The sequence below is a fragment of the Pagrus major genome, chromosome 1 (assembly GCF_040436345.1).
Source record: "Pagrus major chromosome 1, Pma_NU_1.0".
NCBI lineage: Eukaryota > Metazoa > Chordata > Actinopteri > Spariformes > Sparidae > Pagrus > Pagrus major.
In genome coordinates, this window is record NC_133215.1 from 33,791,131 (window position 1) to 33,803,841 (window position 12,711).

Sequence of the window (12,711 nt, forward strand, 5' to 3'; positions counted from 1 at the left end):
AAATGGAGGAGTAAAGTAGTTAGCAGCTTTTGTTTTGTTTTTTAAACTCATATTGTGGCTCCTCTTCTACAGGATGTAATAATTAGTAACTAATGATTTGCTTTGTGTAGGCCTATACAAATAAACAAATGTTCAAATCTGTCCTCAAACAATAGTCAGGTTTCTATATGAACAACAGGTTTTGCTTGCTGTAATCATTCCTCCTTTTGATACTGGCCCTGAAAAGATCTGTTCTTCAACCAATTCCAATGTTAGTGATGGGGCAACCTTGTCCTGTGTAAAAACACATTCCAAAATGTATCTGATGCTCTTTGTGCTACTGTCACTCCACTGCTGCTCAGCAAGGAAAGACTGTATGGGTGAACACAAAGGGGAGAATTTGTGTTAAAAAAACACTGCTACATTTGAAGATATTTGCTTGATTTGACTAATGGTGCACTCACACTAGGCAATCCGTACCATGCCCAAGCACGTTGACCCCCAGAGTCCAGTTTGTTTGACTAGTGTGACCGCTCCATACCATGCTCAAGCATGGGGCACTTTCTTGGCCCTGGCATGGATGCGCAACGTAGACATGAAGTATAATCATGTGCATTACGCCGCCTTGCATAATCAAGAAATCCAGGAATGTGAGAAGGTTGTCTATGACCAAAACGACACAGAATAAACCATAAAAGAGTCAGTAAAGTTATGTTCTCTGTGTTGTTCTCCTTTGTGCTGCGACTGTGTTACGACATGATGACGTATGTACAAGAGGTAACCGTGCTCAGGTCCGGTTGCGGCTGGAGCAATGTGAGTGCAGGCCAGCGGAGGACTGGGGAGGAGGGACAATCTGCTTCGGCACAGTAAGGAGCAACTGGGCCATGTGTGAGTGTGCCCTAAGTCAGACTGCTGAAGCCTCATAGCTGATTCTTGAGAATGTGGACTAAACAGGCTTCAATTTTGAAAAGAAGAAATTTCAGTATTAAGAAATCTAAAGTCATATATTGATAGAACAAGGTCTCAGCAATCATGCAGAATTCCAGTGTAACCTCCTGTGTATTTTACTTTTTCCATTAAATATACTTTTTTCCCATCTTTACTTTCTTTTTGTCAACACTGTCAGACATCATTAAACAATAATATTCTTAATTATTTAGTCTTACATAGATTCAGCGCTTCAGTACACATATATTCTGTTAAATGTGGACAACTCTTCATTTTTGTTAATTTTTTTGCAGTTGTTAGTTTTCCATACTACTTCACATGTACTCAATCATTAGCATTGAATGTACAAAATAAGAATTTTGTACATAAAAAAATTTTTTTTTATTTAAAAGAGAGAATTACACTTATATATTAACAGCAGTGAAGGAAGAGATTGAAAACAAATTAATTTTATACAAAAAAATCGTCCATCTGACGGTGTTCACTCAGACCTGACAGTCTTGACATATAGCAGCAGGTGGTGACTGAGGCCTAATTACAACAAACAATGCCAACAATTTCACCACTCAAGTCAATGTTTCAGTGAATAACAACTTTATATAACAATTTGGTGTACATACAATACATTCTTTCCTTGCACATTTTGTCCTGTAAATATTCTGTAAATCAGTGTTCTAAATTCTGCTCTGATGCACTGAATCCATTCATGCCCTTCATCAGGGCATGTCCTCATATGGACTCTATGACTTGAAACATGTTGATTTATTGATGATTTCATAAAGGACTTTAATCATTATTATTATCAGAGTGCCTCTGAATCCTTTTCGATTAGACAATTTTGTTAAGTTTCTAAAAAGTATAAGCATACAATGTGTACAGGTTTACATACACAGTTGGCTATGCTTGCAAAGCACTAAAATTTGTATTTTTAAATGTGCCTTTTATAAAGAAATGTGTAATTTTTTAACACTAATTTGTTTTCAAAGTTGTTCTATAGTTCTGTATATTTAATTTACAGACTTGCTGCAGAACTGTGCTGTTTTCTAACAGTTTGGACTATTGCCAGTTTATGTGATGGCACATGTGGACGATGACAAGTTACAGTCAGTGTGTTTGTAAAAGAGGCACTCGGCCACAGTGAACAGGAGGGAAAATTACAGCAAGCAATGAGCGAGCTTATATGAACACAGATCAGTATGTTTTAAGACACACTTGAAAATGTGAAACTATCCTGAAACCACACCTTTAATTGCACCATGTGCCACAATGCACCACATAAGGGAAACATGAATTTCCAAATTTCATACTTTCCAGACGTATGGTAGATTTGTATGATTATGGATGATATTGTGTTGGCAAATAACTGCCAGAAGATTGTAGCTAGGTACTCCAGTTTGTGTCCTCTAGCAGGCTTCCTCTGTGTCTCCTCCTCCCTTGTCTGTCTGTTTGTGTGTGTGTGGGTGTGTGGGTGCATCTGTGTGTCTCCTGGGCGTGGCTACCTGATCTGGCACCTGGCTCATCTCAACATCTGTCTGCAATCTTCTCATCAACTCCCAGCTCAAGCAACGCTGTTTCATATCAGAGTCACGACACTCTTTGACTTCACCACCACGCAGTCAGGTGGTTCATGGAGCTCTCAATAGCAGCGCTGTCGCCCGAAAACATGGGGACAGTTTTGAAATACTCTTTATTTGTAGATTTTATGTTTAATTGAATGTTTTTAATCATCTGATGGGAATCATAATTACTTTAACTTGCTGTTAATTGTGCCTCTATGAAAGATGTTGCTCTATTTTAGCTGAGGACAGGAATTTTTTTTTGGATTTGTAATTTCAGAAAGTATTTTTACTAAATTTACTAATGACATACTCCTTTACAGAAAACAGCCATCTAGTCAGTGTAAAAAAGGAACATTTTGTCCTGAAATCAGTACAGTGTGAAGTAAATGCACAGTTACTTTAGTCCTGTACTTACAATTTTGAGGTACTTGTACTTTATTTCTACTCATTTCTACTCCAGCACAGTTCAGAGGCATTTAGGCTGTTTTTTTAGCATATCAATGTTATTTTATGGCCATATCGCCAAGTCCTGATAGAGACCATAGTCTGGAAATATTTTTAAGTTCTCTCTTTTTTCATTTACCATACTTATCCACAGATAATTGTAATAAAGGCTTTTAAAGTAGATTTGAGCTCAGCCTCCTCTACAAGAGAGTTGAGGCACTTGCATCAATAACCCTGGAGATTAAATTTAAGAGTGAAATCTACACCCTCCACTGAGTGAGTTCAGACAGAGTCACAAAACTAGTGTGGTTGTTAAAACGATTCAGTCTAAATCATTTAGCAGAAACTGGTTCCTTCTGTTCTTGAGGAATAAGTAATACGTCTCATTTTAGCAAATTCTTCAACTTTAAATTGCATTACAGTCCAGGAAAAGGGAAATCAATAGGCTCAAAAGCATGGGCCTAAGTTGGGGTTACCTTGGTTATTCATGAAATCTTCTCCCATTTAAATATTCCTCAACAGCACCCACCTGCAGCTCTAACACTCAGTATGTTGGTAAGATGGCCGAGAGCACAGCGCAACCAAATGCAGTCTGCTATTCATGAGCTGTGAATGGGGAGATGAGTGGCACTTAATGATGGGTAAGCTTCCCACACACACTGAGAGCACTTACACCCCACCTACATTCAAGCAGGCCATCGCACACACGCAGACACATACGTCAGATGCTGTGACAGCTATTGTCACTCGTAGGTCCCTTACTAGACCTTGTGCTTGAAGTCCTGAGATCATTTTATTAGTGACTTTAAAAAATAAGGAATGAGTGCTCATGAAGCCATCTTGGGAGAGAAGGAAAGCAGAGGCATCTTCACACCTGTCTGATGATGAATCAGAGGAAGGCCTGAGGGTGTTCACTTGCCGCACCAATGAGCCCAGACTACTAGGCAGCAAAGGTAATAGGAGTACAGGAAATAATTGTGAAATATCAGGGAGAGAGAGTTAGTAGGAAATAAAAAGAAAGTAAGGAAAGGAGCTGAAGACGGACACAAAGATGGAAAGAAGAGAGCAGGAAGGACAAAGAAAATGAAAATCACTCACTTGGAGCACAGCTTTCTTAATTACTCTCCCCACATCCTGTCTCCATTCGGGTATGTCGGGGTTGAACTCGTCCAGATTAGGGGAGAAAGATAAAAGTAGCGATTTGAAGAATTCTGTCGAGGAGAGTCAGGAGAGAATCAGCCATTAATTCACTCGGATCCGGGGGCATTATTCTCAGTGTGCAGTGCCAACTGTCATTTTGCTCAAGTTGAGTTTCAGGTAGTTAACACTTGATGAAAAGAAGAGGGTTTTTCATATCACTGGCACTTCCCTTTAGCTAAATGTACCAGATGCACTTCTAGATAATTAGAAAATGTCACAGCTTTACGCCGGCCCATCTACTGGTAATAACTCATTGCATTTTTACAGATACTTGCTGCTCAATCACTTCATTTCAAATGAAGATGTATTCTTTAGAGGTTCTAACAGTAATGTGATCTATTTTACTCAAGGAGGAAATGTTTCATTTCAGAAACAATTTACACACTGCGGATTCAGAATATGACATCTGACTTTTTAAAGTCTGCATTTGGTGAACATATTAGAAAAAACAAATGATGGCAGTCATACAGATTTGTGAATGTTGTTTACTGTGTTGTTGCTGTTACGGGCTCAAGGACACAATTAGAAAACAAATACTGACCTTTGACTGCTATGGCCTTTGTATCCTGCAGTATGGTGTTGGCTGCAGCCACTTGGACTGTGATGGTGTGCATTCCCTCAGTGGGGAAGGTATAAGAGATACTCCCATCCAGCGTTATCACTGGCTGCAAGCACAAAAGATACAGTTACTATTTAATGTCTCACTTAAACATGTGGCACCATTCTTTTCCAGTACACCATGCTTTATGCAACAAACATTTTTAGCTACCTTGCCTTTATCAGGGTGATGTTTAAGATTGAGCCTGGTTTCTATGTCCAACAGTGGTGTGATTTACAGATTATCAAAAGCCGTGATTTGTTTGAGAGCAGTGAAGTTTAGTTAAAGGCTAAATCCCATTTCCAATTTTCATCAGCACACTAGTAGCGCCTGATTTATTTGGTGATTGGTTGATTTATGCTTTTTTGAAGAAAAGGACCAAAATACATTTAAATGACAGAGTTCACACAAGAATCAATCAAATTTGTCATAAAGCAAGATACTTTTTGGTTTATGACCAAAAAACAAAAAAAAACAGAAATGGCTTTCCCATCTATCTGCAGTCCATTGTGTTGCATGCTTACATGTTAAACTGAGGTGGTGGACATGATAATCATCAACGTGTTAATGGTGTCTAACTACAGCCTCACAGAACTACTAGTTGGCTGCAGACTCATTAGGTGCTTTCAGACAACTAGTGGAGGTGTTGCTGGCCGAGATTGGCAGTAGCAGTGAGGAGACTTGCTGCATCATAGTTTATGATATTTAAACTTTTTTTCAACTTGCTGCCATAAACTACAGTCAGGGAAACAATAGGAGCTGATTTTGCTGCTACCTGAGTTCTGAGAATTACACACCTCCGCTCCAGCAGACAGATCAATGCAAAGAAACAGAGTGTGGGAGCAACGTCAGCTTCAAAGTAAGATTATTCTGTCAGGGACAATAAATGACATTTATTATAGTTGCTATATTGATCATGAGATGTTGCTAACCATTTTGTTTTATTTAAGCTACAGCCTGCTCTGTTTAGCTGTATGATGAGCTCATATTAGTTGAGAAGCAGCAGCCTGTGGTGTAAAGGCTGGTAGTGGCACCAACTCACTGTTTGAAAGCACCTTCAGTTTTGATGAAAACTAAGTTAGGGTGAAAGTATATAGTTATCTATAGATCATGACTGAGCAAACTGGACACAACATTGGATTCCTCCCTGTTGAAGTCAAAATGAGGTAAAAGGTTTTTTGAATACAATAAGGCATACTGTAGAGTTTTGCTGCATTCTTTTTAATTTGGGTGAACTTTTATTAAAGCTCACACTGTATGTTCTTTACTGTGTGTATGTTTCCAAAAGTTAGATATACTTCTCAAGCATATCATGGCTATTTTTTACCAGGTGGAAAATTGCCATCTACCAGGTGAAATAACTTGATAAAAGTGGTTAACTTAATAAAAGTCAACACACCAGTATGCAATAGAAACCAAGACTGAACTGTGTCTTAATGAGCCTTGTACTGGAAGAATTACCTCAGTGTTGTTGCCTAGCCACCAAAAGTAAGTGACAGTGCGTGAGTGGCTGGGTAAGACCACTGCTGTGATGTTCACCTCCTTGTTCCTTATGACCACGAAGGGAGCAAGTAGCTGCACATGCTCCACTGGGCCTAAGAAGGAAACACCACAGAAGAGTTGATATCATGCATGGGTACTTCTGAGCAACATGTGACTTGAGTAACAACATCAACCAAATAAACAAATTTAACAGTAAAATACTTATATTGCTTCTCTGGAAAAGTTTGGCAGGGTGCCAGGGTGGCAATTTGTGAAGACCATGACAGGTTCTCAGTGATGGTAATTCCCAGGAACCTTAAACTGTTCTCCTCCTCTCCCTCGATGCCTGAACCACCTCAACTGGCTACTTTCGATGAGAAGGAGCAGCAGCTACTTCTACCTCCCCGCAGATGACCGAACTTCTCACCCTATCTCTAAGGCTAAGCCCAGCCACCCTATGGAAGACACTAATTATGGCCACTTGTATCCTCAATCTCGCTCTTTCGTTCACTACCCACAGCTCATGGCCATAGGTGAGGGTCAGATTGAGATAGACTGGCAAATCGAGAGCTTTGCCTTCTGGCTCAGCTCCCTCTTCACCACGACGATCCGGAGCTGCAAAGAGCAGTAAAGCAAATTTTGAGGTTCCTGAACCAGACACTTTCCTCCCCATGGCTGCACCTCGAGATCCTGTCCATGAAAGTCACAAACAGGATCGGAAACAAGGGACAACCCTGGTGAAGTCCAACACCCACTGGGAACAGGCTTGACTTAGTGCCGAGTACACGGACACAGCTGTCACTCTGGTCATACAGGGACTAGATAGCCTGTAGCAAAGGGCACGGTACCCCATACTCCCGCAGTACTCCCCACAGTACTCCCTGGGGGGACACAGTTGTAGGCCTTCTCCAAGTCCACAAAACACATGTAGGTTGGTTGGGCAAACTCCCATGCCCTTCCCAGCAAGACTGCAAGGGTATAAAGCTGGTCTGTTGTTCCATGACCAGGACAGAATCCGCATTGCTCCTACTGAATCCGAGGTTTGACAGTCGGCCGCAGCTTCCTTTCCAGCACCCTGGAGTAAACTTTCCCAGGGAGGCTGAGCGGTGCAATACCTCTTTAAAAACTTGATTTGTTGCATACATTTAGGAAGAGCAATATAAAGATGTTTTGAGATCCAGTCTATCCTATACAATTTACTGACAAAACATTTAATTTAAAGGCATGCCAAACAGCAAATTTCACCCCCTGGAACTGATCATCAAGTAGTTGGCTTGAGTAATTTAAAACGACAGATGATCAAAAACAAGTTTAAAGTAGTGTTAGTAAAAATGTTAAATGTTAAAAAGTCCTAGTGGATCTGTGAGATAATGTTGCCAAAAAAAGTCACCATTCTAACGATGGAAATATGTTGACGGCATCATGTATTTTTGACATGATACCTTCTGGGTAATGCTGCGAACCTCCCCACTAAGAACCTAATAGGAGCTGACAGGACGCTAGGTTGCTTTACAATCTCAGGGATGAAGTTTCCCACCATGGACAGATGTAACACACTACTTTCGTGGAAAAACTCCAATGAAAGGGTTTGTGTAGTGCTGCGACTGGGCTGGGATGTTCGTCTCGCTGAGGCTTCTGTTAGCGCTCATCCTCTTTAACCAGAACTAATCTTTATCCCCACTTTGAGATGCTCAGTGTGTGTGTGTGCGTTTACGTGCATGATGTCTGTGTGTGTGTGTGTGTGTGTGTGTGTGTGTGTGTGTATTTGTGTTTGTGTGTGTGTGAATGCAATAGGGAGAGAGACTCATTTGGTATTAAATATGTTCAGTTGAGAAGTCATTGTAGTAGGTTTTGGCATTTCTCCTGAACGCATAACATGCACTTTGAAATAAATTATTGCCCTGAGAAATGTATAAATACAATACACAGTGGCTAATGTTTCAGGAGGGCAAGAGGTCAAATTAAGATGGATTGTAGAACTTAATGAAAGAGTAATTAACAAGACAAAAACAAACTGAAAAGAGCTTATATGATTCCCTTGGAAAAACTGTTTTATTGCTGTTTGAATAGAGCTGGAAAGCTTGACAATCCTGTATTCTGTCATGTGTGCTGCTGTGGTAAATCAGCTAAAATAAGCCATTGTTCTACCATTTCATCCTCAGATAACTGGCAATTAGCTGCAGTGGCCTTAAAGGCCCACTTCTCCGTCTCTCTTTCTGCCCCCAGTGAAACCTTGCATAAGCAAGTTTGTTATGACCTTTCTCCAAAAAGTTGTTTGTATTTATCACAGCTGCTATGTTACATAATCCTGTGTATAGGTCAGTGCAGTTCACCTCAGATGAGTTTAACATGGATCAACAGTGTGGCTGTCATTCAGTTGAGTATATTTTAGCACCTGGAGCTAGGCAACAAATAATATACACATATATAAATGTAAGAACATATAGCTGCTTCATTTAAATTAAACTGGAGGTTGTGAACCCAACGGTGAAAAAACACTTAATTGCATTTTTTTCAAGTTAAAACAGATGCAGTAATGGAACAATCCTGTAATAAATCATCCCTTCATGAAGATTCAGTTTATGTTGAAGCTGTTTTAAAGAGCTGTTGTTTCAACTGTAAGATCACTTTGGAGGCTGCAGTTTGTGGTGCTGTTGAACTGTATTGGCTTTACACAGAGAGGTGTTTCTGTTATGTCGCCTACCCTCACTGTAGGGCTGGGTGGTATATCTATTTTTTAAACACGACATAGGATAAGACAATACATTTATATCAATACAGTTTGATGTATTACACAACCAATTTCTTACATAAACCTATGCCGGTTTTCATTTCTCCTCTCCAGTCACTCACAAATGCTCAACAACATTGAGATAGCGCTCTATTTTTTGTCTATCTGTTTATTTAGGGCTGTGCATAGGGATATATATGTTGCACATGCTGCACAGAAGTCTGTCTGTGTTATGAATGTAATTACTGCAGTACCAGCTGTGAGATACAGCTTTGTGCTGTACAGAGTTGTTTGTTTAGGAGAAGTGAGGGTTTCTGTGCTTGTTTGTGTGTGAGGTGAATTGATAGTGCATCGCTATTTGACTTTGTGGTTGTAATCTGTTGTGTTATGGTAAGATGGCACCTGGGTGCGGGCAACAGATGTGTTTATAAAAATGCAGCGCAATGACAATACAGACACGTCATACATAAAACCTACAGTACATAATGCAGACTCTCTCTCTTTCTCTCTCTGTCAGTCAATTCTGTGTGAATGAATAATAATACCAAAAAAGTAAAGATATTGAAAGCAATCTGTTTTTTGACAGTTACAGCATTAACAGTAAATGGACATATACGTTAAATGCTTTTTTTAAATACCGAAACCTCAAATTGGCAGCACCTATTTCAGCCTCAAGTAATGCTGGTATCCACTTCAGACTGCTGAGTGTCGCACAGTCTGTTTAGTTCATTGTTTTGAGCTCACATAATAACTAGAGGTGACTCAGAAGCATGTCAACAATTTGGTCAACTCTTCTCTTCTCTCACCTGGACTGTATTTAGCAGCAGAACTTACATGTGACATGCAGGAAGAGTGTGGTTGTGTCATAACCCAGTGTGTTCTCTGCCAGCGCTGTGACACGGAATATTCCAGCAGACTTGTAGATGTGTTTGATCCCCTCCTCAGTCCAGCTCAGGTTGGAGTAGGACACGGCTGTGCCATCACCAAAATCCAGCTGGATGTTAGTCTGCAAGGAGTCACCCTGAAACAGCACAGCAGGACTTCAGTCAGCTACAGATGAACACTATGCACTCGCTGACATCACTTTTTCACATGATACCACCCTCACCACCAGAGAAGGGCCAAACATAATCATCAGGTGGCTGTTGTGAAGGGAGAGAGAGTAACCATACAGAGAGGAAACCAAGCAGAACAGTAAAGGATGTTGGAAAGGATAGTCTACTCCATATGTAGTCCAGAACAATGAGCGATCTGATGACACTGAAATATGGGCAGAAATAAATAGAGCTTCCTGACACATAAGGGGGATAAGGACATAACATCCATATAAGACTGATATATAAGACAGAGAATGCCACATTACTATATAGATATAAATGTTTTGGCTATGTTTTTCTGAAACTTGATCAAGTCTCAGTCATGCTCAGGCTCACACTCTTGTGAATACAAATAAGTAGCAATCCAAATATTACTACACAGCACCCAAAATATTAATACAGGTAGCAAAAAAAAATACTAACCTATAACATACACACTTTCGGTGGACAACATCCCTGACTGATGTTTTAGGAGACACTAATTTCTGTCTGTGCTTAAAGCAGCTATAGTCAGTATTTACTTATGAATCCATTGTATCAAATGGAAATGTGAGCGGTGTTACAGTGACAAAAGTGAACATAGTGGAGCTTCTAGAAGCTAAAGAGCTGGATATTTCTCTCAGAGTTGGTGTAAACCAAAATCAGAGCTAAGAGACAGTGATTATTGGATTTACTTTATATTAGCCAGATGGCCAGAAAAAAGACTGCCAAATTATTGCATATGTTGCTCCATCACTGCTGGATGTTAAAATAAGCAACTCTTTCCTAAAAGGTTCACCAAATAAGGTTGGTAATATGTTGATGTTACGTTCACAGCCTGTTTCTGCTGGTCACAGGTAGCCAAAAAATCAACTATGGTAGGTTTAATGACATTAAGGTTTTGTTAAAAGACAAATATATCAATCAGGCAAACGGTTTGCATTATAATTTTCTGTAGAACCTGCCATCGATCTGTTTCAGTACAGATTACCTTCATCACGTAAAAATGACATTTTGTGCTGGGTGACAAAATGTGCATCAAATTAAATTGAGTATATGAAAGGCTTCTTGGGGAATTTTGAGAGCTTGATGATCTGATCTGACATAATCAAAGACTTGTTGCAACACCTGTTTAAGAGGGCTTTAAAAAGTCTTTATCTTGTAGTCACTAGAATTCAAACAATTGTAACCATTTCCAACTCAAGTCGCAAGAGCTTGAATTTCCGTTCAGTCGAAATGTTTTGGCAAAAAATGGACCAAAATATTCAAAAAGTAAATGCCATCTATTTAAAACAAATCACGTTGAGCGACTAATTCCAAACTATCTAACTAACTGATGCATGCAGCTTAAGGGCACAGCAAGATCTGGTAGGAAACACTATCTGATTCATGACCTCAATTCACATGAAAAAATTCAAATTAGACAAAAAAACGTCTTCGTTGTCTGCACTGACTAGTGCAAACGTCCACATTCAGCTGGAACTTTCTAGACTAAAAGCACAATATAATGTGAACATTATCACTTGTTTGGCAGAGTAAAAACCTAAAAAAAGTTTGTCAGATAAAAATAACACCCCGAAACACAATGCAAATTCATGTGGGCTTCAATTACCACACCATAATTCCCAAAGCTCTTTATGAGAGTTAATAAGAGAGAGCAGCTATTTTTTTAAGTACACTTGACCACTCTACACTGAACCACTAAAGGCCTTTTCACACCACCACATGGTAACCAACCTGACAACCGCCTACCCGCAGGAGCGTTTCATCGAAAACCCAAGTGTTTTTAAAAGTGCCTGCTGCCGCTGCAGTCTACGGCTGCAATGACAGGCAGGTGCCTCTGTGAGCGTCATAGCGTTGGCACAACCAACCCAGAAGTCCACAACATGTTTTGACATGTACACTAGCTTGCAAATCTCTGTAGGGGAGAAGGGCGTAAGTCGAGCCAGTGCCACGCTTTATCAAGATAACCTTAAACAAAAGTAGTCATGTGCCCACATTACTTAATTCATGTTGGACTGAAGCACATGGAGCAAACCAGAGCAAATAAAAAATGAATGAGTGTTGAGTAATGCCAAGTAAATTTGTCATGTTTCTAAAGTCATCAATCCTGTATCTTAAATAAAATAGATATGTTTATATTATTACATGTTTACTTCATTTAGTGAAAGCTACAAAACAGCTTACACACACATATTCCGTGTGTCACTTGTACAGGTTCATGCTAATGTTGATGACTATTACAAGGCTTACAATGCTGATGTTATAAATACCTAATTGTTGACTGTCATGTTTAAGCTACACACAATTATGCTGTTCACAAGAGCACATTTAGGCATACACTCTCTCTGTAGCCAACACACAAATATTACAGTTTAATCTTTACTAAAATGTTAAGTTAGTATGTTTAAGAAAGCACACACAAGGGTTTACTCAAAAGTATGAAAAGTTTATTATTATTATAAGTTCAAAATTATCTCAGCATTAATGGTGGCTGTTACCCCTAGACTGGCCCCTGGTCATTCTGAAACCATCATACTTGTTCAACTTTTAATTTCCATGGGTTCACAACAACCTGAGGTACCTATTGTTTAAAACAAATACACTTATTTTGTAATAAAGTAATCAAACGTAAAAGTGTCTCATCTTACCCCGTTCTCCCCTATAAGAACATCTATACAATAATGTGAGGGG

General features: G+C 39.5%; 1 protein-coding gene across 1 annotated transcript in view; it reads right to left on the reverse strand.

The window, feature by feature from the left end:
* sorcs3a (sortilin related VPS10 domain containing receptor 3a) overlaps positions 1 to 12,711 on the reverse strand; it is a 288,150-nt gene that overhangs the window by 14,345 nt on the left and 261,094 nt on the right. Inside the window, exons 20-23 of the mRNA XM_073476289.1 lie at positions 9,776 to 9,962; positions 6,190 to 6,323; positions 4,672 to 4,795; positions 4,029 to 4,141 (exon numbers count right to left, since the gene is read on the reverse strand). Coding sequence (XP_073332390.1) covers positions 4,029 to 4,141; positions 4,672 to 4,795; positions 6,190 to 6,323; positions 9,776 to 9,962 — 558 coding nt within the window. The remainder of the gene's footprint in view (positions 1 to 4,028; positions 4,142 to 4,671; positions 4,796 to 6,189; positions 6,324 to 9,775; positions 9,963 to 12,711) is intronic.